Here is a 22,923-nt window from a genome sequence, read left to right as displayed (position 1 = left end):
TGTATGGTTTGGTAAACCCCTTGTGCATAGAGTTGTATGGTTTGGTAAACCCCTTGTGCATAGAGTTGTATGGTTTGGTAAACCCCTTGTGCATAGAGTTGTATGGTTTGGTAAACCCCTTGTGCATAGAGTTGTATGGTTTGGTAAACCCCTTGTGCATAGAGTTGTATGGTTTGGTAAACTCCTTGTGCATAGAGTTGTATGGTTTGGTAAACTCCTTGTGCATAGAGTTGTATGGTTTGGTAAACTCCTTGTGCATAGAGTTGTATGGTTTGGTAAACTCCTTGTGCATAGAGTTGTATGGTTTGGTAAACTCCTTGTGCATAGAGTTGTATGGTTTGGTAAACTCCTTGTGCATAGAGTTGTATGGTTTGGTAAACTCCTTGTGCATAGAGTTGTATGGTTTGGTAAACTCCTTGTGCATAGAGTTGTATGGTTTGGTAAACTCCTTGTGCATAGAGTTGTATGGTTTGGTAAACTCCTTGTGCATAGAGTTGTATGGTTTGGTAAACTCCTTGTGCATAGAGTTGTATGGTTTGGTAAACTCCTTGTGCATAGAGTTGTATGGTTTGGTAAACTCCTTGTGCATAGAGTTGTATGGTTTGGTAAACTCCTTGTGCATAGAGTTGTATGGTTTGGTAAACTCCTTGTGCATAGAGTTGTATGGTTTGGTAAACTCCTTGTGCATAGAGTTGTATGGTTTGGTAAACTCCTTGTGCATAGAGTTGTATGGTTTGGTAAACTCCTTGTGCATAGAGTTGTATGGTTTGGTAAACTCCTTGTGCATAGAGTTGTATGGTTTGGTAAACTCCTTGTGCATAGAGTTGTATGGTTTGGTAAACTCCTTGTGCATAGAGTTGTATGGTTTGGTAAACTCCTTGTGCATAGAGTTGTATGGTTTGGTAAACTCCTTGTGCATAGAGTTGTATGGTTTGGTAAACTCCTTGTGCATAGAGTTGTATGGTTTGGTAAACTCCTTGTGCATAGAGTTGTATGGTTTGGTAAACTCCTTGTGCATAGAGTTGTATGGTTTGGTAAACTCCTTGTGCATAGAGTTGTATGGTTTGGTAAACTCCTTGTGCATAGAGTTGTATGGTTTGGTAAACTCCTTGTGCATAGAGTTGTATGGTTTGGTAAACTCCTTGTGCATAGAGTTGTATGGTTTGGTAAACTCCTTGTGCATAGAGTTGTATGGTTTGGTAAACTCCTTGTGCATAGAGTTGTATGGTTTGGTAAACTCCTTGTGCATAGAGTTGTATGGTTTGGTAAACTCCTTGTGCATAGAGTTGTATGGTTTGGTAAACTCCTTGTGCATAGAGTTGTATGGTTTGGTAAACTCCTTGTGCATAGAGTTGTATGGTTTGGTAAACTCCTTGTGCATAGAGTTGTATGGTTTGGTAAACTCCTTGTGCATAGAGTTGTATGGTTTGGTAAACTCCTTGTGCATAGAGTTGTATGGTTTGGTAAACTCCTTGTGCATAGAGTTGTATGGTTTGGTAAACTCCTTGTGCATAGAGTTGTATGGTTTGGTAAACTCCTTGTGCATAGAGTTGTATGGTTTGGTAAACTCCTTGTGCATAGAGTTGTATGGTTTGGTAAACTCCTTGTGCATAGAGTTGTATGGTTTGGTAAACTCCTTGTGCATAGAGTTGTATGGTTTGGTAAACTCCTTGTGCATAGAGTTGTATGGTTTGGTAAACTCCTTGTGCATAGAGTTGTATGGTTTGGTAAACTCCTTGTGCATAGAGTTGTATGGTTTGGTAAACTCCTTGTGCATAGAGTTGTATGGTTTGGTAAACTCCTTGTGCATAGAGTTGTATGGTTTGGTAAACTCCTTGTGCATAGAGTTGTATGGTTTGGTAAACTCCTTGTGCATAGAGTTGTATGGTTTGGTAAACTCCTTGTGCATAGAGTTGTATGGTTTGGTAAACTCCTTGTGCATAGAGTTGTATGGTTTGGTAAACTCCTTGTGCATAGAGTTGTATGGTTTGGTAAACTCCTTGTGCATAGAGTTGTATGGTTTGGTAAACTCCTTGTGCATAGAGTTGTATGGTTTGGTAAACTCCTTGTGCATAGAGTTGTATGGTTTGGTAAACTCCTTGTGCATAGAGTTGTATGGTTTGGTAAACTCCTTGTGCATAGAGTTGTATGGTTTGGTAAACTCCTTGTGCATAGAGTTGTATGGTTTGGTAAACTCCTTGTGCATAGAGTTGTATGGTTTGGTAAACTCCTTGTGCATAGAGTTGTATGGTTTGGTAAACTCCTTGTGCATAGAGTTGTATGGTTTGGTAAACTCCTTGTGCATAGAGTTGTATGGTTTGGTAAACTCCTTGTGCATAGAGTTGTATGGTTTGGTAAACTCCTTGTGCATAGAGTTGTATGGTTTGGTAAACTCCTTGTGCATAGAGTTGTATGGTTTGGTAAACTCCTTGTGCATAGAGTTGTATGGTTTGGTAAACTCCTTGTGCATAGAGTTGTATGGTTTGGTAAACTCCTTGTGCATAGAGTTGTATGGTTTGGTAAACTCCTTGTGCATAGAGTTGTATGGTTTGGTAAACTCCTTGTGCATAGAGTTGTATGGTTTGGTAAACTCCTTGTGCATAGAGTTGTATGGTTTGGTAAACTCCTTGTGCATAGAGTTGTATGGTTTGGTAAACTCCTTGTGCATAGAGTTGTATGGTTTGGTAAACTCCTTGTGCATAGAGTTGTATGGTTTGGTAAACTCCTTGTGCATAGAGTTGTATGGTTTGGTAAACTCCTTGTGCATAGAGTTGTATGGTTTGGTAAACTCCTTGTGCATAGAGTTGTATGGTTTGGTAAACTCCTTGTGCATAGAGTTGTATGGTTTGGTAAACTCCTTGTGCATAGAGTTGTATGGTTTGGTAAACTCCTTGTGCATAGAGTTGTATGGTTTGGTAAACTCCTTGTGCATAGAGTTGTATGGTTTGGTAAACTCCTTGTGCATAGAGTTGTATGGTTTGGTAAACTCCTTGTGCATAGAGTTGTATGGTTTGGTAAACTCCTTGTGCATAGAGTTGTATGGTTTGGTAAACTCCTTGTGCATAGAGTTGTATGGTTTGGTAAACTCCTTGTGCATAGAGTTGTATGGTTTGGTAAACTCCTTGTGCATAGAGTTGTATGGTTTGGTAAACTCCTTGTGCATAGAGTTGTATGGTTTGGTAAACTCCTTGTGCATAGAGTTGTATGGTTTGGTAAACTCCTTGTGCATAGAGTTGTATGGTTTGGTAAACTCCTTGTGCATAGAGTTGTATGGTTTGGTAAACTCCTTGTGCATAGAGTTGTATGGTTTGGTAAACTCCTTGTGCATAGAGTTGTATGGTTTGGTAAACTCCTTGTGCATAGAGTTGTATGGTTTGGTAAACTCCTTGTGCATAGAGTTGTATGGTTTGGTAAACTCCTTGTGCATAGAGTTGTATGGTTTGGTAAACTCCTTGTGCATAGAGTTGTATGGTTTGGTAAACTCCTTGTGCATAGAGTTGTATGGTTTGGTAAACTCCTTGTGCATAGAGTTGTATGGTTTGGTAAACTCCTTGTGCATAGAGTTGTATGGTTTGGTAAACTCCTTGTGCATAGAGTTGTATGGTTTGGTAAACTCCTTGTGCATAGAGTTGTATGGTTTGGTAAACTCCTTGTGCATAGAGTTGTATGGTTTGGTAAACTCCTTGTGCATAGAGTTGTATGGTTTGGTAAACTCCTTGTGCATAGAGTTGTATGGTTTGGTAAACTCCTTGTGCATAGAGTTGTATGGTTTGGTAAACTCCTTGTGCATAGAGTTGTATGGTTTGGTAAACTCCTTGTGCATAGAGTTGTATGGTTTGGTAAACTCCTTGTGCATAGAGTTGTATGGTTTGGTAAACTCCTTGTGCATAGAGTTGTATGGTTTGGTAAACTCCTTGTGCATAGAGTTGTATGGTTTGGTAAACTCCTTGTGCATAGAGTTGTATGGTTTGGTAAACTCCTTGTGCATAGAGTTGTATGGTTTGGTAAACTCCTTGTGCATAGAGTTGTATGGTTTGGTAAACTCCTTGTGCATAGAGTTGTATGGTTTGGTAAACTCCTTGTGCATAGAGTTGTATGGTTTGGTAAACTCCTTGTGCATAGAGTTGTATGGTTTGGTAAACTCCTTGTGCATAGAGTTGTATGGTTTGGTAAACTCCTTGTGCATAGAGTTGTATGGTTTGGTAAACTCCTTGTGCATAGAGTTGTATGGTTTGGTAAACTCCTTGTGCATAGAGTTGTATGGTTTGGTAAACTCCTTGTGCATAGAGTTGTATGGTTTGGTAAACTCCTTGTGCATAGAGTTGTATGGTTTGGTAAACTCCTTGTGCATAGAGTTGTATGGTTTGGTAAACTTTGAAATCAATGTTTTTTTGTTCAGCAGACATTTTAAAGTGAAAATCTGAGTCTACCGTGGAATTGCCCTTTAGCAACAGAAGGAGAACATTTCTGGGTCTAACCTGAGGGTCTAACTAACCTGAGGGTCTAACCAACATGAGGGTCTAACCTGAGGGTCTAACCAACCTGAGGGACTAACCAACCTGAGGGACTAACTAACCTGAGGGTCTAACCTGAGGGACTAACTAACCTGAGGGACTAACTAACCTGAAGGTCTAACTAACCTGAGGGACTAACTAACCAGAGGGTCTAACTAACCAGAGGGTCTAACTAACCAGAGGGTCTAACTAACCAGAGGGTCTAACTAACCAGAGGGTCTAACTAACCAGAGGGTCTAACTAACCTGAGGGACTAACTAACCTGAGGGACTAACTAACCTGAGGGTCTAACCTGAGGGTCTAACTAACCTGAGGGACTAACTAACCTGAGAAACTAACCTGAGGGACTAACTAACCTGAGGGTCTGTCTAACCAACCTGAGGGTCTAACCAACCTGAGGGTCTAACCAACCTGAGGGTCTAACCAACCTGAGGGTCTAACCAACCTGAGGGACTAACCTGAGGGACTAACTAACCTGAGGGTCTAACTAACCTGAGGGTCTAACTAACCCGAGGGACTAACCAACCCGAGGGTCTAACCAACCCGAGGGTCTAACCAACCCGAGGGTCTAACCAACCTGAGGGTCTAACTAACCTGAGGGTCTAACTAACCTGAGGGTCTAACCTGAGGGGCTAACTAACCTGAGGGGCTAACTAACCTGAGGGGCTAACTAACCTGAGGGGCTAACTAACCTGAGGGGCTAACTAACCTGAGGGGCTAACCAACCCGAGGGGCTAACCAACCCGAGGGACTAACTAACCCGAGGGACTAACTAACCTGAGGGACTAACTAACCTGAGGGACTAACTAACCTGAGGGTCTAACTAACCTGAAGGTCTAACTAACCTGAGGGACTAACTAACCAGAGGGACTAACTAACCAGAAGGTCTAACTAACCAGAGGGTCTAACTAACCAGAGGGACTAACTAACCTGAGGGACTAACTAACCTGAGGGACTAACTAACCTGAGGGTCTAACTAACCTGAGGGACTAACTAACCTGAGAAACTAACCTGAGGGTCTGTCTAACCAACCTGAGGGTCTGTCTAACCAACCTGAGGGTCTAACCAACCTGAGGGTCTAACCAACCTGAGGGACTAACCTGAGGGACTAACTAACCCGAGGGACTAACCAACCCGAGGGACTAACCAACCCGAGGGTCTAACCAACCCGAGGGTCTAACCAACCTGAGGGTCTAAACTAGGGTCTAACTAACCTGAGGGTCTAACTAACCTGAGGGACTAACCAACCTGAGGGTCTAACCAACCTGAGGGGCTAACTAACCTGAGGGGCTAACTAACCTGAGGGGCTAACTAACCTGAGGGGCTAACTAACCTGAGGGGCTAACTAACCCGAGGGGCTAACCAACCTGAGGGACTAACTAACCTGAGGGACTAACTAACCTGAGGGACTAACTAACCTGAGGGTCTAACTAACCTGAGGGTCTAACTAACCTGAGGGTCTAACTAACCCGAGGGACTGAGGGGCTAACCTGAGGGTCTAACCAACCTGAGGGTCTAACCAACCTGAGGGTCTAACTAACCTGAGGGACTAACCAACCTGAGGGTCTAACCTGAGGGTCTAACCTGAGGGTCTAACCTGAGTCCATGTGAAGGCAGAAGGATCTCTCTGATTTGAACGTTGAGCTCTGTCAGAGTGGGCTCCTCTCCCTCCAGCGTCACCCGGCTGGTCTGCTTGTTTATCCTCACACGCAGTTTCATGCTTGGGGGGAGAGAGAGACCGACGGACAGGGTTAGGTAACCAATACACAGAACACGATCAGACATGTTAAAGGACACAAATTCAATCATTCAGACCCAAGACACTTAATTGTGGTCTTCTCTCCCTGGTTCATCATGAATCATTACGGTCATCTTCCAAAACACCTTTTCATAAAGCGTCCAACTTTCTGAGCATGATGTCCGTTTTCACAACGAAGTAGAAAACACTCCGCAAAGCCAAGTCACCTCTTTACAGCAGAAACACAATGCTAGCTGAAATTCTTTCACTTTCATTTCTTGCAAACTGTGTTAAGAGAGACTGAATTATGAGAGCAAACTGGTAACGTTCATCAGTGCAACAATCTAACGTTATAGCAGGTGCGCTGGCCTAGCAATTCCTACAGTGTACAGCTATGTTTCATTATGCACAGCACACTTCTGGTATGATGGTGTTATCTAGCTAGAACAATACAAACCTACATGTAGAAATGCAGCTAGTTGGTTAACTTATCTGGTAGCTAGCTAGCCAGCAGTATTTCACTTACTTTAGTTTAGTTGTTGTCTCTTGTTAAAACTTATTGCAAGCCTTAATCATTTCACGCCATACATTGCATGTTAACTAAAGAGATCTTAACTGCAAGTAGAGATAGTTGAAGATTTCCACGTATTACAACGAGAAGTTAGAAGAGGCTTTGACAGAAGCTAGATGGTCAACAATGTTATCAAATTGTTGACTTCAACTACGGAAAGCGATTAGAGTTCTGACTTCAACTACGGAACGTCAAAAAGACGAAACACATTTAGGAAAATAATTACCACTAATGTTTAAAAAAATATATAAACATTGCTAGGATATTAGGGAACATGTATTTGGTAGGCACGACTATAATATGGTGTTATCCAAGATCAATATTTCAATCCATTCAAAAATAAACGCGATTAATTTTAAAACATTTCCAGCTGCGTCATTAATCAGTTTTCCAAAACGCGTTTTGTACGGACGCTTCTGAGTTGCCGTAGTCTGTTGGTTCAGAACAGAATCAGACACTGCTGAAATATAAGATAAATTAACACCTAGCAACATAATAATATAATGAGTCGATCGTACAATGACGAGTTACAATATTTGGACAAGATTGACAAGAACTGCTGGCGAATCAAGAAAGGTTTCGTCCCAAATATGCAGGTGATTAGCTAAACTAACTTATATGGAATGAATTAACGTTAGCACATGTCCGTAGTTTGCTAGCTTCAGACGTGATTTGCTACTATCCAGCATGACTCTGTTATTGTTGCTCTTGTCTCTTGTATGTAGATAAGGTGTAAGAGCATAGTAGCTACATAAGCTAGCTAACTTGTCTTTTGTATGTAGATAAGGGGTAAGGGCATAGTAGCTAATACATAAACTAGCTAACCTAATATGGCGTATGGACTTGACAGCTCATGAAATCCTTCCCATTTCATTCCAGGTGGAAGGAGTGTTTTACGTCAACGAGTCCCTGGAGAAGCTGATGTTTGAGGAGCTGCGTAACGCGTGTAAAGGAGGAGGTAGATGACAACAACAACACGATGATGCCATGGTAACAGACAAGCCTGGTTCCTGTATTGTTTTCCCCGTTGATTTGACTGATTTGGTTGTTGTTGTGATTTGTCGTCAGGTTTTGGTGGGTTTCTCCCTGCTATGAAACAGATTGGGAACGTTGCAGCTCTGCCGGGAATAGTCCATGTAAGTAGGGAACCACTGGTCTGGATCAGGCCTTAACACAAGTCAGTGGAGATGACGCTGACAACCGTTATCTAACTAGCTATAAACGGACATATTGACACTGTAATATCTCACAGGGGCTGTTTTCCCCGGACACGTATTTAGCCTAGTCGTGGACTTACGAAGCACTTTCAATGGAGATTCTCCAATGAGTTTGTTTGTCAGTCCAGGATTACTCTTAACCTGTGTCCCCAAAACCTCTCTCTCTCTCCCTCAGAGGTCCATCGGCCTGCCAGACTGTCACTCGGGGTATGGGTTCGCCATCGGAAACATGGCTGCCTTTGACATGAGCGACCCCAACGCTGTCGTATCCCCAGGTACAGAGGACACACACAGTCCAACAGGCTGTCCTGTCTATCTCTGGTGTCGTATCCCCAGGTACAGAGGATAAACACAGTCCAACAGGCTGTCCTGTCTATCTCTGGTGTCGTATCCCCAGGTACAGAGGATACACACAGTCCAACAGGCTGTCCTGTCTATCTCTGGTGTCGTATCCCCAGGTACAGAGGATACACACAGTCCAGCAGGCTGTCCTGTTTATCTCTGGTGTCGTAGGTACAGAGGATACACACAGTCCAACAGGCTGTCCTGTCTATCTCTGGTGTCGTATCCCCAGGTACAGAGGATACACACAGTCCAACAGGCTGTCCTGTCTATCTCTGGTGTCGTAGGTACAGAGGATAAACACAGTCCAACAGGCTGTCCTGTCTGTCTCTGGTGTCGTATCCCCAGGTACAGAGGATAAACACAGTCCAACAGGCTGTCCTGTCTGTCTCTGGTGTCGTAGGTACAGAGGATAAACACAGTCCAACAGGCTGTCCTGTCTATCTCTGGTGTCGTATCCCCAGGTACAGAGGATAAACACAGTCCAACAGGCTGTCCTGTCTATCTCTGGTGTCGTAGGTACAGAGGATACACACAGTCCAACAGGCTGTCCTGTCTATCTCTGGTGTCATAGGTACAGAGGATAAACACAGTCCAACAGGCTGTCCTGTCTATCTCTGGTGTCATAGGTACAGAGGATAAACACAGTCCAACAGGCTGTCCTGTCTATCTCTGGTGTCGTAGGTACAGAGGATAAACACAGTCCAACAGGCTGTCCTGTCTATCTCTGATGTGGGTTTTGACATTAACTGGTTGTGTGTGTGTGTGTGTGTGTGTGTGTGTGTGTGAGATAGGTGGTGTGGGCTTTGACATTAACTGTGGAGTGCGTCTACTAAGGACCAACCTAGACGAGGGAGACGTCCAGCCTGTCAAGGAGCAGCTGGCTCAGGCCCTGTTCGACCACATCCCTGTCGGAGTCGGCTCCAAGGGAGTCATCCCCATGACCGCCAAGTAAGCACCACTACACCACTACCCTGCTGTCTATAGACACCACTACCCTGCTGTCTATAGGCACCACTACACCACTACCCTGCTGTCTGTAGGCACCACTACCCTGCTGTCTATAGGCACCACTACCCTGCTGTCTGTAGGCACCACTACACCATTACCCTGCTGTCTATAGGCACCACTACCCTGCTGTCTATAGACACCACTACACCACTACCCTGCTGTCTATAGGCACCACTACCCTGCTGTCTGCAGGCACCACTACACCACTACACCACTACCCTGCTGTCTATAGGCACCACTACACCACTACCCTGCTGTCTATAGGCACCACTACACAACTACCCTGCTGTCTACAGGCACCACTACCCTGCTGTCTATAGGCACCACTACAGCACTACCCTGCTGTCTATAGGCACCACTACCCTGCTGTCTATAGGCACCACTACACCACTACCCTGCTGTCTATAGGCACCACTACACCACTACCCTGCTGTCTATAGGCACCACTACACCACTACCCTGCTGTCTGCAGGCACCACTACCCTGCTGTCTATAGGCACCACTACACCACTACCCTGCTGTCTATAGGCACCACTACCCTGCTGTCTACAGGCACCACTACCCTGCTGTCTATAGGCACCACTACCCTGCTGTCTATAGGCACCACTACACCACTACCCTGCTGTCTATAGGCACCACTACCCTGCTGTCTATAGGTACCACTACACCACTACCCTGCTGTCTGCAGGCACCACTACACCACTACCCTGCTGTCTATAGGCACCACTACCCTGCTGTCTATAGGCACCACTACACCACTACCCTGCTGTCTATAGGCACCACTACACCACTACCCTGCTGTCTACAGGCACCACTACCCTGCTGTCTATAGGCACCACTACACCACTACCCTGCTGTCTATAGGCACCACTACCCTGCTGTCTATAGGCACCACTACCCTGCTGTCTGTAGGCACCACTACCCTGCTGTCTAGGCACCACTACACCACTACCCTGCTGTCTGTAGGCACCACTACCCTGCTGTCTATAGGCACCACTACCCTGCTGTCTGCAGGCACCACTACACCACTACACCACTACCCTGCTGTCTATAGGCACCACTACACCACTACCCTGCTGTCTATAGGCACCACTACACCACTACCCTGCTGTCTATAGGCACCACTACCCTGCTGTCTGTAGACACCACTACACCACTACCCTGCTGTCTATAGGCACCACTACACCACTACCCTGTTGTCTGTAGGCACCACTACACCACTACCCTGCTGTCTATAGGCACCACTACACCACTACCCTGCTGTCTATAGGCACCACTACCCTGCTGTCTGTAGGCACCACTACACCACTACCCTGCTGTCTGTAGGCACCACTACCCTGCTGTCTATAGGCACCACTACCCTGCTGTCTATAGGCACCACTACCCTGCTGTCTATAGGCACCACTACCCTGATGTCTGCAGGCACCACTACACCACTACACCACTACCCTGCTGTCTATAGGCACCACTACACCACTACCCTGCTGTCTATAGGCACCACTACACCACTACCCTGCTGTCTATAGGCACCACTACCCTGCTGTCTATAGGCACCACTACACCACTACCCTGCTGTCTATAGGCACCACTACACCACTACCCTGCTGTCTATAGGCACCACTACACCACTACCCTGCTGTCTGCAGGCACCACTACCCTGCTGTCTATAGGCACCACTACACCACTACCCTGCTGTCTATAGGCACCACTACCCTGCTGTCTACAGGCACCACTACACCACTACCCTGCTGTCTATAGGCACCACTACCCTGCTGTCTATAGGCACCACTACACCACTACCCTGCTGTCTATAGGCACCACTACCCTGCTGTCTATAGGTACCACCACCACTACCCTGCTGTCTGCAGGCACCACTACACCACTACCCTGCTGTCTATAGGCACCACTACCCTGCTGTCTATAGGCACCACTACACCACTACCCTGCTGTCTATAGGCACCACTACACCACTACCCTGCTGTCTACAGGCACCACTACCCTGCTGTCTATAGGCACCACTACACCACTACCCTGCGGTCTATAGGCACCACTACCCTGCTGTCTATAGGCACCACTACCCTGCTGTCTGTAGGCACCACTACCCTGCTGTCTGTAGGCACCACTACACCACTACCCTGCTGTCTGTAGGCACCACTACCCTGCTGTCTATAGGCACCACTACCCTGCTGTCTATAGGCACCACTACCCTGCTGTCTGCAGGCACCACTACACCACTACACCACTACCCTGCTGTCTATAGGCACCACTACACCACTACCCTGCTGTCTATAGGCACCACTACACCACTACCCTGCTGTCTATAGGCACCACTACCCTGCTGTCTGTAGACACCACTACACCACTACCCTGCTGTCTATAGGCACCACTACACCACTACCCTGTTGTCTGTAGGCACCACTACACCACTACCCTGCTGTCTATAGGCACCACTACACCACTACTCTGCTGTCTATAGGCACCACTACCCTGCTGTCTGTAGGCACCACTACACCACTACCCTGCTGTCTGTAGGCACCACTACCCTGCTGTCTATAGGCACCACTACCCTGCTGTCTATAGGCACCACTACCCTGCTGTCTATAGGCACCACTACCCTGCTGTCTGCAGGCACCACTACACCACTACACCACTACCCTGCTGTCTATAGGCACCACTACACCACTACCCTGCTGTCTATAGGCACCACTACACCACTACCCTGCTGTCTATAGGCACCACTACCCTGCTGTCTGTAGACACCACTACACCACTACCCTGCTGTCTATAGGCACCACTACACCACTACCCTGCTGTCTATAGGCACCACTACACCACTACCCTGCTGTCTACAGACACCACTATACCACTACCCTGCTGTCTATAGGCACCACTATACCACTACCCTGCTGTCTGTAGGCACCACTACCCTGCTGTCTACAGACACCACTATACCACTACCCTGCTGTCTATAGGCACCACTATACCACTACCCTGCTGTCTGTAGGCACCACTACACCACTACCCTGCTGTCTGCAGGCACCACTACACCACTACCCTGCTGTCTATAGGCACCACTACACCACTACCCTGCTGTCTATAGACACCACTACACCACTACCCTGTTGTCTATAGGCACCACTACACCACTACCCTGCTGTCTGCAGGCACCACTACACCACTACCCTGCTGTCTATAGGCACCACTACACCACTACCCTGCTGTCTATAGGCACCACTACCCTGCTGTCTATAGGCACCACTACCCTGCTGTCTATAGGCACCACTACACCACTACCCTGCTGTCTATAGGCACCACTACACCACTACCCTGCTGTCTATAAGCACCACTACACCACTACCCTGCTGTCTACAGACACCACTATACCACTACCCTGCTGTCTATAGGCACCACTACCCTGCTGTCTATAGGCACCACTATACCACTACCCTGCTGTCTGTAGGCACCACTACCCTGCTGTCTATAGGCACCACTACACCGCTGTCTGCAGGCACCACTACACCACTACCCTGCTGTCTATAGGCACCACTACCCTGCTGTCTATAGACACCACTACCCTGCTGTCTATAGGCACCACTACACCACTACCCTGCTGTCTATAGACACCACTACACCACTACCCTGCTGTCTATAGGCACCACTACCCTGCTGTCTATAGGCACCACTACCCTGCTGTCTGCAGGCACCACTACACCACTACCCTGCTGTCTATAGGCACCACTACACCACTACCCTGCTGTCTACAGGCACCACTACACCACTACCCTGCTGTCTATAGGCACCACTACCCTGCTGTCTGCAGGCACCACTACACCACTACCCTGCTGTCTATAGGCACCACTACCCTGCTGTCTATAGGCACCACTACCCTGCTGTCTGCAGGCACCACTACACCACTACCCTGCTGTCTATAGGCACCACTACACCACTACCCTGCTGTCTACAGGCACCACTACACCACTACCCTGCTGTCTATAGGCACCACTACCCTGCTGTCTATAGGCACCACTACACCACTACCCTGCTGTCTATAGGCACCACTACACCACTACCCTGCTGTCTACAGGCACCACTACACCACTACCCTGCTGTCTATAGGCACCACTACCCTGCTGTCTATAGGCACCACTACACCACTACCCTGCTGTCTACAGGCACCACTACACCACTACCCTGCTGTCTGTAGACACCACTACACCACTACCCTGCTGTCTATAGGCACCACTACACCACTACCCTGCTGTCTACAGGCACCACTACACCACTACCCTGCTGTCTATAGGCACCACTACACCACTACCCTGCTGTCTATAGGCACCACTACACCACTACCCTGCTGTCTGCAGGCACCACTACACCACTACCCTGCTGTCTATAGGCACCACTACACCACTACCCTGCTGTCTGTAGGCACCACTACACCACTACCCTGCTGTCTATAGGCACCACTACACCACTACCCTGCTGTCTACAGGCACCACTACACCACTACCCTGCTGTCTACAGGCACCACTACACCACTACCCTGCTGTCTGTAGGCACCACTACACCACTACCCTGCTGTCTACAGGCACCACTACACCACTACCCTGCTGTCTGCAGGCACCACTACCCTGCTGTCTATAGGCACCACTACACCACTACCCTGCTGTCTATAGGCACCACTACCCTGCTGTCTGCAGGCACCACTACACCACTACACCACTACCCTGCTGTCTATAGGCACCACTACACCACCACCCTGCTGTCTATAGGCACCACTACACCACTACCCTGCTGTCTATAGGCACCACTACCCTGCTGTCTATAGGCACCACTACACCACTACCCTGCTGTCTACAGGCACCACTACACCACTACACCACTACCCTGCTGTCTGTAGGCACCACTACACCACTACCCTGCTGTCTACAGACACCACTACCCTGCTGTCTATAGGCACCACTACACCACTACCCTGCTGTCTATAGGCACCACTACACCACTACCCTGCTGTCTATAGGCACCACTACCCTGCTGTCTATAGGCACCACTACACCACTACCCTGCTGTCTATAGACACCACTACACCACTACCCTGCTGTCTGCAGGCACCACTACACCACTACCCTGCTGTCTATAGGCACCACTACACCACTACCCTGCTGTCTATAGGCACCACTACACCACTACCCTGCTGTCTATAGACACCACTACACCACTACCCTGCTGTCTGCAGGCACCACTACACCACTACTCTGCTGTCTATAGGCACCACTACACCACTACCCTGCTGTCTATAGACACCACTACACCACTACCCTGCTGTCTGCAGGCACCACTACACCACTACCCTGCTGTCTATAGGCACCACTACACCACTACCCTGCTGTCTATAGGCACCACTACACCACTACCCTGCTGTCTATAGGCACCACTACCCTGCTGTCTATAGGCACCACTACACCACTACCCTGCTGTCTATAGGCACCACTACACCACTACCCTGCTGTCTGCAGGCACCACTACACCACTACCCTGCTGTCTGCAGGCACCACTACACCACTACCCTGCTGTCTGCAGGCACCACTACACCACTACCCTGCTGTCTGCAGGCACCACTACACCACTACCCTGCTGTCTGCAGGCACCACTACACCACTACCCTGCTGTCTGCAGGCACCACTACACCACTACCCTGCTGTCTGCAGGCACCACTACACCACTACCCTGCTGTCTGTAGGCACCACTACACCACTACCCTGGTGTCTGTTACAGGGACCTAGAGGAGGCTCTAGAGATGGGAGGGGACTGGTCCCTGAGAGAAGGCTGTCTAGACTGATAACCTGGTGTCTGTTACAGGGACCTAGAGGAGGCTCTAGAGATGGGAGTGGACTGGTCCCTGAGAGAAGGCTATGCCTGGGCAGAGGATAAGGAGCACTGTGAGGAGTATGGCAGGATGCTGCAGGCCGACCCCAACAAGGTCTCCTCCAAGGCCAAGAAGAGGGGCCTGCCTCAGGTAACACCACTCCCTAACTAACCCTGACCCCTGACCCCCAACGAGGTCTCCTCCAAGGCCAAGAAGAGAGGCCTGCCTCAGGTAACACCACTCCCTAACTAACCCTGACCCCTGACCCCCAACGAGGTCTCCTCCAAGGCCAAGAAGAGAGGCCTGGCTCAGGTAACACCCCTCCCTAACTAACCCTGACCCCTGACCCCCAACGAGGTCTCCTCCAAGGCCAAGAAGAGAGGCCTGCCTCAGGTAACACCCCTCACTAACTAACCCTGACCCCCAACGAGGTCTCCTCCAAGGCCAAGAAGAGAGGCCTGCCTCAGGTAACACCCCTCCCTAACTAACCCTGACCCCTGACCCCCAACAAGGTCTCCTCCAAGGCCAAGAAGAGAGGCCTGCCTCAGGTAACACCCCTCCCTAACTAACCCTGACCCCTGACCCCCAACAAGGTCTCCTCCAAGGCCAAGAAGAGAGGCCTGCCTCAGGTAACACCCCTCCCTAACTAACCCTGACCCCTGACCCCCAACAAGGTCTCCTCCAAGGCCAAGAAGAGAGGCCTGCCTCAGGTAACACCCCTCCCTAACCTGATCCCTTACTGAGTCCAAGTGGCACCCTATTCCTACTGTTGACCAGGACCCATAGGGCTCTACTGTTGACCAGGACCTATAGGGCTCTACTGTTGACCAGGACCCATAGGGCTCTACTGTTGACCAGGACCTATAGGGCTCTACTGTTGACCAGGACCCATAGAGCTCTACTGTTGACCAGGACCCATAGAGCTCTACTGTTGACCAGGTCCCACAGGGCTCTACTGTTGACCAGGACCCATAGGGCTCTACTGTTGACCAGGACCCATAGAGCTCTACTGTTGACCAGGACCCATAGAGCTCTACTGTTGACCAGGACCCATAGAGCTCTACTGTTGACCAGGACCTATAGGGCTCTACTGTTGACCAGAACCCACAGGGCTCTACTGTTGACCAGGTCCCACAGGGCTCTACTGTTGACCAGGACCCACAGGGCTCTACTGTTGACCAGGACATATAGGGCTTTACTGTTGACCAGGATCCATAGGGCTCTACTGTTGACCAGGACCCATATGACTCTACTGTTGACCAGGACCCATAGGGCTCTACTGTTGACCAGGACCTATAGAGCTCTACTGTTGACCAGGACCCATAGGGCTCTACTGTTGACCAGGTCCCACAGGGCTCTACTGTTGACCAGGACCTATAGGGCTCTACTGTTGACCAGGACCCATAGGGCTCTACTGTTGACCAGGACCCATATGGCTCTACTGTTGACCAAGACCCACAGAGCTCTACTGTTGACCAGGACCCATAGGGCTCTACTGTTGACCAGGACCCACAGGGCTCTACTGTTGACCAGGACCCACAGGGCTCTACTGTTGACCAGGACCCACAGGGCTCTACTGTTGACCAGGACCCATAGGGCTCTACTGTTGACCAGGATCCACAGGGCTCTACTGTTCACCAGGACCCACAGGGCTCTACTGTTGACCAGAACCCATAGGGCTCTACTGTTGACCAGAACCCATAGGGCTCTACTGTTGACCAGGACCCATAGGGCTCTACTGTTGACCAGGACCCACAGGGCTCTACTGTTGACCAGGACCCACAGGGCTCTACTGTTGACCAGGACCCATAGGGCTCTACTGTTGACCAGGACCCACAGGGCTCTACTGTTGACCAGGACCCATAGAGCTCTACTGTTGACCAGGTCCCATAGAGCTCTACTGTTGACCAGGACCCACAGGGCTCTACTGTTGACCAGGACCCACAGGGCTCTACTGTTGACCAGGACCCACAGGGCTCTACTGTTGACCAGGACCCACAGGGCTCTACTGTTGACCAGGACCCACAGGGCTCTACTGTTGACCAGAACCCACAGGGCTCTACTGTTGACCAGGTCCCACAGGGCTCTACTGTTGACCAGGACCCACAGGGCTCTACTGTTGACCAGGACATATAGGGCTTTACTGTTGACCAGGATCCATAGGGCTCTACTGTTGACCAGGGCCCATATGACTCTACTGTTGACCAGGACCCATAGGGCTCTACTGTTGACCAGGACCTATAGAGCTCTACTGTTGACCAGGACCCATAGGGCTCTACTGTTGACCAGGTCCCACAGGGCTCTACTGTTGACCAGGACCTATAGGGCTCTACTGTTGACCAGGACCCATAGGGCTCTACTGTTGACCAGGACCCACAGGGCTCTACTGTTGACCAGGACCCACAGAGCTCTACTGTTGACCAGGACCCATAGGGCTCTACTGTTGACCAGGACCCATAGGGCTCTACTGTTGACCAGGACCCACAGGGCTCTACTGTTGACCAGGACCCACAGGGCTCTACTGTTGACCAGGATCCACAGGGCTCTACTGTTGACCAGGACCCATAGGGCTCTACTGTTGACCAGGATCCACAGGGCTCTACTGTTGACCAGGACCCACAGGGCTCTACTGTTGACCAGGACCCACAGGGCTCTACTGTTGACCAGGACCCACAGGGCTCTACTGTTGACCAGGACCCACAGGGCTCTACTGTTGACCAGGACCCACAGGGCTCTACTGTTGACCAGGACCCATAGGGCTCTACTGTTGACCAGGACCCACAGGGCTCTACTGTTGACCAGGACCCACAGGGCTCTACTGTTGACCAGGACCCACAGGGCTCTACTGTTCACCAGGACCCACAGGGCTCTACTGTTCACCAGGACCCACAGGGCTCTACTGTTGACCAGTACCCATAGAGCTCTACTGTTGACCAGGACCTATAGAGCTCTACTGTTGACCAGGACCCACAGGGCTCTACTGTTCACCAGGACCCACAGGGCTCTACTGTTCACCAGGACCCACAGGGCTCTACTGTTCACCAGGACCCACAGGGTTCTACTGTTCACCAGTACCCATAGAGCTCTACTGTTGACCAGGACCTATAGAGCTCTACTGTTGACCAGGACCCATAGGGCTCTACTGTAATTCCAACTGGGAGCAGGGAACCACTATGCAGAGATCTATAATGACCTATCCTTATTCCATGCTATGGTATTGTTCCAGCTGGGTAGTCTGGGGGCAGAGATCTATAATGACTTATTCCATGCTATATGGTATTGTTCCAGCTGGGTACTCTGGGAGCAGGGAACCACTATGCAGAGATCCAGGTGGTGGATGAGATCTATAATGACTATGCTGCTAAGAAGATGGGCATCGACCACAAGGGCCAGGTGTGTGTGATGATCCACAGTGGCAGCAGGGGGCTGGGCCACCAGGTGGCTACAGGTAGGACTGCTCTCTCTACCCATGTTGGAAATATGCATTTTTCTGTTTCGTTTCATTTTAAAGAATTGTCTGTAACGAGGCCACTGGTCTGCGTTGCTGCACGGTGTATTGCTTCTTACCTTGTTCAGGTTGTTGTTGTAAATGATGTGTTTTCAATGACTTACCTGGTTAAATAAAGGTACAAATATACATTTAGGGGGGGAAATTATAGATACATTTTATAATAAGGCTGTTACGTTACAGCTTTCTAAAATGGATTAAATATATACAAATTCTCAATCTACACACAACCCCTTTAGTGAAAACGGTTTATTAGAAATGTTGGCATATTTATTACAAACAAAAAACCGATACCTTACATAAGTATTCAGACCTTTGGCTATGAGCTCAGGTGTTTCCTTTGATCATCCTTGATGTTTCTACAACTTGGAGTCCAGCTGTCATAAATTTTAAATGATTGGACATGATTTGTAAAGGCACACACCTGTCTATATAAGGTCCCACAGTTGACAGTGGATGTCAGAGCAAAAACCAAGCCATGAGGTCGAAGGAATTGTCCGTAGAGCTCCGAGACAGGATTGTGTCGAGGCACAGATCTGGGGAAGGGTACCAAAACATTTCTGTAGCATTGAAGGTCCCCAAGAACACAGTGGCCTCCATCTTTCTTAGATGGAAGAAGTTTGGAACCACCAAGACTCTTCCTAGAGATGGCCGCCCGGCCAAACTGAACAATCAGGGGAGAAGGGCCTTGGTCTGGGAGGTGACCAAGAACACAATGACAGAGCTCCAGAGTTCCTCTGTGGAGATTGGAGAACCTTCCAGAAGGACAAGCATCTCTGCAGCACTCCACTAATCAGGCCTTTATGGTAGAGTGGCCAGACGTAAGCCACTCCTCAGTAAAAGGCACATGACAACCCGCTGGGAGTTTGCCAAAAGTCACCTAAAGACTCTCAGACCATGAGAAACAAGATTCTCTTTGGCCTGATTGCCAAGCGTAACGTCTGGAGGAAACCTGGCACCATCCCTACGGTGAAGCATGGTGGTGGCACCATCCCTACGGTGAAGCATGGTGGTGGCAGCATCCCTACGGTGAAGCATGGTGGTGGCACCATCCCTACGGTGAAGCATGGTGGTGGCAGCATCCCTACGGTGAAGCATGGTGGTGGCACCATCCCTACGGTGAAGCATGGTGGTGGCAGCATCCCTACGGTGAAGCATGGTGGTGGCACCATCCCTACGGTGAAGCATGGTGGTGGCACCATCCCTACGGTGAAGCATGGTGGTGGCAGCATCCCTACGGTGAAGCATGGTGGTGGCACCATCCCTACGGTGAAGCATGGTGGCGGCAGCATCCCTACGGTGAAGCATGGTGGCGGCACCATCCCTACGGTGAAGCATGGTGGTGGCACCATCCCTACGGTGAAGCATGGTGGTGGCAGCATCCCTACGGTGAAGCATGGTGGTGGCACCATCCCTACGGTGAAGCATGGTGGTGGCACCATCCCTACGGTGAAGCATGGTGGTGGCACCATCCCTACGGTGAAGCATGGTGGTGGCACCATCCCTATGGTGAAGCATGGTGGTGGCAGCATCCCTACGGTGAAGCATGGTGGTGGCAGCATCATGCTGTGGGGGTGTTTTTCAGCTACATGGACTGGGAGACTAGTCAGGATCAAGGGAAGATGAACGTTGTAAAGTACAGAGAGATACTTGATGAAAACCTGCTCCAGAGCGTTCAGGACGCTCAGACTGGGGGGGGCAAAGGTTCACCTTCCAACAGGACAACGACCCTAAGCACACAGCCAAGACAACGCAGGAGTGGCTTCAGGAACAAGTCTCTGAATGTCCTTGAGTGTCCCAGCCAGAGCCTGGACTTGAACCCGATCGAACATCTCTGGAGAGACATGAAAATAGCTGTGCAGCGACGCTCCCCATCCAACCTGACAGAGCTTGAGAGGATCTGCAGAGAAGAATGGGAGAAACTCCCCAAATACAGGTGTGCCAAGCTTGTAGCGTCATACCCAAGAAGACTCAAGGCTGTAATCACTGCCAAATGTGCTTCAACAAAGTACTGAGTTAAGGGTCTGAGTACTTATGTAAATGTGATATCAGTTTTTTTATAAATTAGCAAAAACCTTTTTACTTGGTCATTATGGGGCATTGTGTGCAGATTGAGGGGGGGGGGACAATTTAATCCATTTTAGAATAATGCTGTAACATAACAAATGTGGAAAAAGTCAGTCTGTATACTTCCTGACGGCACTGAAGAAAAACCCTTGAATAATTAGGTGTCCTAACTTTTGATTTGTTCTGTATGTATTCTGGTAGATGCCCTGGTTGCCATGGAGAAGGCGATGAAGCGAGACAAGATCCAGGTGAACGATCGTCAGCTGGCGTGCGCTCGGATCTTTTCAGAGGAGGGACAGGACTACCTGAAAGGAATGGCCGCCGCCGGCAACTATGCCTGGGTCAACCGTTCCTCTATGACCTTCCTCACACGACAGGTAACTGACCGCCCCTGAGACGGGTAACTGACCGCCCCTGAGACGGGTAACTGACCGCCCCTGAGACGGGTAACTGACCGCCCCTGAGACGGGTAACTGACCGCCCCTGAGACGGGTAACTGACCGCCCCTGAGACGGGTAACTGATCGCCCCTTGAGACGGGTAACTGACCGCCCCTGAGACGGGTAACTGACCGCCCCTGAGACGGGTAACTTCTCAGTGTGACTTCTCCGTGTCTCTGTGTTCCCCTCGGCGTGACTTCTCCGTGTCTCTGTGTTCCCCTCGGCGTGACTTCTCCGTGTCTCTGTGTTCCCCTCGGCGTGACTTCTCCGTGTCTCTGTGTTCCCCTCGGCGTGACTTCTCCGTGTCTCTGTGTTCCCCTCGGCGTGACTTCTCCGTGTCTCTGTGTTCCCCTCGGCGTGACTTCTCCGTGTCTCTGTGTTCCCCTCGGCGTGACTTCTCCGTGTCTCTGTGTTCCCCTCGGCGTGACTTCTCCGTGTCTCTGTGTTCCCCTCGGCGTGACTTCTCCGTGTCTCTGTGTTCCCCTCGGTGTGACTTCTCCGTGTCTCTGTGTTTCCCCTCAGTGTGACTTCTCCGTGTCTCTGTCTCCTCCAGGCGTTTGCCAAGGTGTTCACCACCACTCCTGATGACTTGGACATGCATGTGATCTATGACGTGTCTCATAACATCGCCAAGGTGGAGGAACACATGGTAGATGGGAAACAGAAGACTCTGCTGCTGCATCGCAAGGGATCCACCCGGGCCTTCCCTCCACACCACCCCCTCATCCCCGTAGACTACCAGGTACCCCCTCTCATCCCTGTAGACTACCAGGTACCCCACCCTCTCATCCCTGTAGACTACCAGGTACCCCCTCTCATCCCTGTAGACTACCAGGTACCCCCTCTCATCCCTGTAGACTACCAGGTACCCCACCCTCTCATCCCTGTAGACTACCAGGTACCCCACCCTCTCATCCCTGTAGACTACCAGGTACCCCCTCTCATCCCTGTAGACTACCAGGTACCCCCTCTCATCCCTGTAGACTACCAGGTACCCCCTCTCATCCCTGTAGACTACCAGGTACCCCCTCTCATCCCTGTAGACTACCAGGTACCCCATCCTCATCCCCGTAGACTACCAGGTACCCCCTCTCATCCCCGTAGACTACCAGGTACCCCCTCTCATCCCCGTAGACTACCAGGTACCCCCTCTCATCCCTGTAGACTACCAGGTACCCCCTCTCATCCCTGTAGACTACCAGGTACCACCCACCCTCTCATCCCTGTAGACTACCAGGTACCACCTCTCATCCCTGTAGACTACCAGGTACCCCCTCTCATCCCTGTAGACTACCAGGTACCCCCTCTCATCCCTGTAGACTACCAGGTACCCCCTCTCATCCCTGTAGACTACCAGGTACCCCCTCTCATCCCTGTAGACTACCAGGTACCCCCCTCTCATCCCTGTAGACTACCAGGTACCCCCCTCTCATCCCCGTAGACTACCAGGTACCCCCTCTCATCCCCGTAGACTACCAGGTACCCCCTCTCATCCCCGTAGACTACCAGGTACCCCCTCTCATCCCTGTAGACTACCAGGTACCCCCTCTCATCCCTGTAGACTACCAGGTACCACCCACCCTCTCATCCCTGTAGACTACCAGGTACCCCCTCTCATCCCTGTAGACTACCAGGTACCCCCTCTCATCC

General features: G+C 49.8%; 2 protein-coding genes across 6 annotated transcripts in view; one reads left to right on the top strand and one right to left on the bottom strand.

The window, feature by feature from the left end:
• fbxo7 (F-box protein 7) overlaps positions 1 to 7,008 on the bottom strand; it is a 22,311-nt gene extending 15,303 nt beyond the window's left edge. Inside the window, exons 1-2 of the mRNA XM_071331620.1 lie at positions 6,779 to 7,008; positions 6,112 to 6,234 (exon numbers count right to left, since the gene is read on the bottom strand). Coding sequence (XP_071187721.1) covers positions 6,112 to 6,233 — 122 coding nt within the window. The 5' untranslated portion in view covers position 6,234; positions 6,779 to 7,008. The remainder of the gene's footprint in view (positions 1 to 6,111; positions 6,235 to 6,778) is intronic.
• The window catches only part of rtcb (RNA 2',3'-cyclic phosphate and 5'-OH ligase), a 56,775-nt gene continuing 40,841 nt past the window's right edge, over positions 6,990 to 22,923 (top strand). Inside the window, exons 1-10 of one of the 5 annotated variants that reach the window (XM_071331625.1) lie at positions 7,235 to 7,419; positions 7,703 to 7,781; positions 7,892 to 7,959; positions 8,216 to 8,315; positions 9,177 to 9,333; positions 15,253 to 15,373; positions 15,934 to 15,969; positions 18,548 to 18,707; positions 21,036 to 21,211; positions 21,827 to 22,015. In XM_071331625.1, coding sequence (XP_071187726.1) covers positions 7,327 to 7,419; positions 7,703 to 7,781; positions 7,892 to 7,959; positions 8,216 to 8,315; positions 9,177 to 9,333; positions 15,253 to 15,373; positions 15,934 to 15,969; positions 18,548 to 18,707; positions 21,036 to 21,211; positions 21,827 to 22,015 — 1,179 coding nt within the window. In that variant the 5' untranslated portion in view covers positions 7,235 to 7,326. Of the gene's footprint in view, positions 7,420 to 7,702; positions 7,782 to 7,891; positions 7,960 to 8,215; positions 8,316 to 9,176; positions 9,334 to 15,252; positions 15,410 to 15,454; positions 15,491 to 15,616; positions 15,653 to 15,771; positions 15,808 to 15,933; positions 15,970 to 18,547; positions 18,708 to 21,035; positions 21,212 to 21,826; positions 22,016 to 22,923 lie in introns of all 5 variants that reach the window. The other 4 variants (XM_071331626.1, XM_071331627.1, XM_071331621.1 and 1 more) reach the window with 4 other exon arrangements.

The sequence above is a fragment of the Salvelinus alpinus genome, chromosome 11 (genome assembly GCF_045679555.1).
Source record: "Salvelinus alpinus chromosome 11, SLU_Salpinus.1, whole genome shotgun sequence".
Classification (NCBI taxonomy): Eukaryota; Metazoa; Chordata; class Actinopteri; order Salmoniformes; family Salmonidae; genus Salvelinus; species Salvelinus alpinus.
Note: the sequence above shows the minus strand (reverse complement) of the source record. Positions and strands in the feature narration are given on the sequence as shown.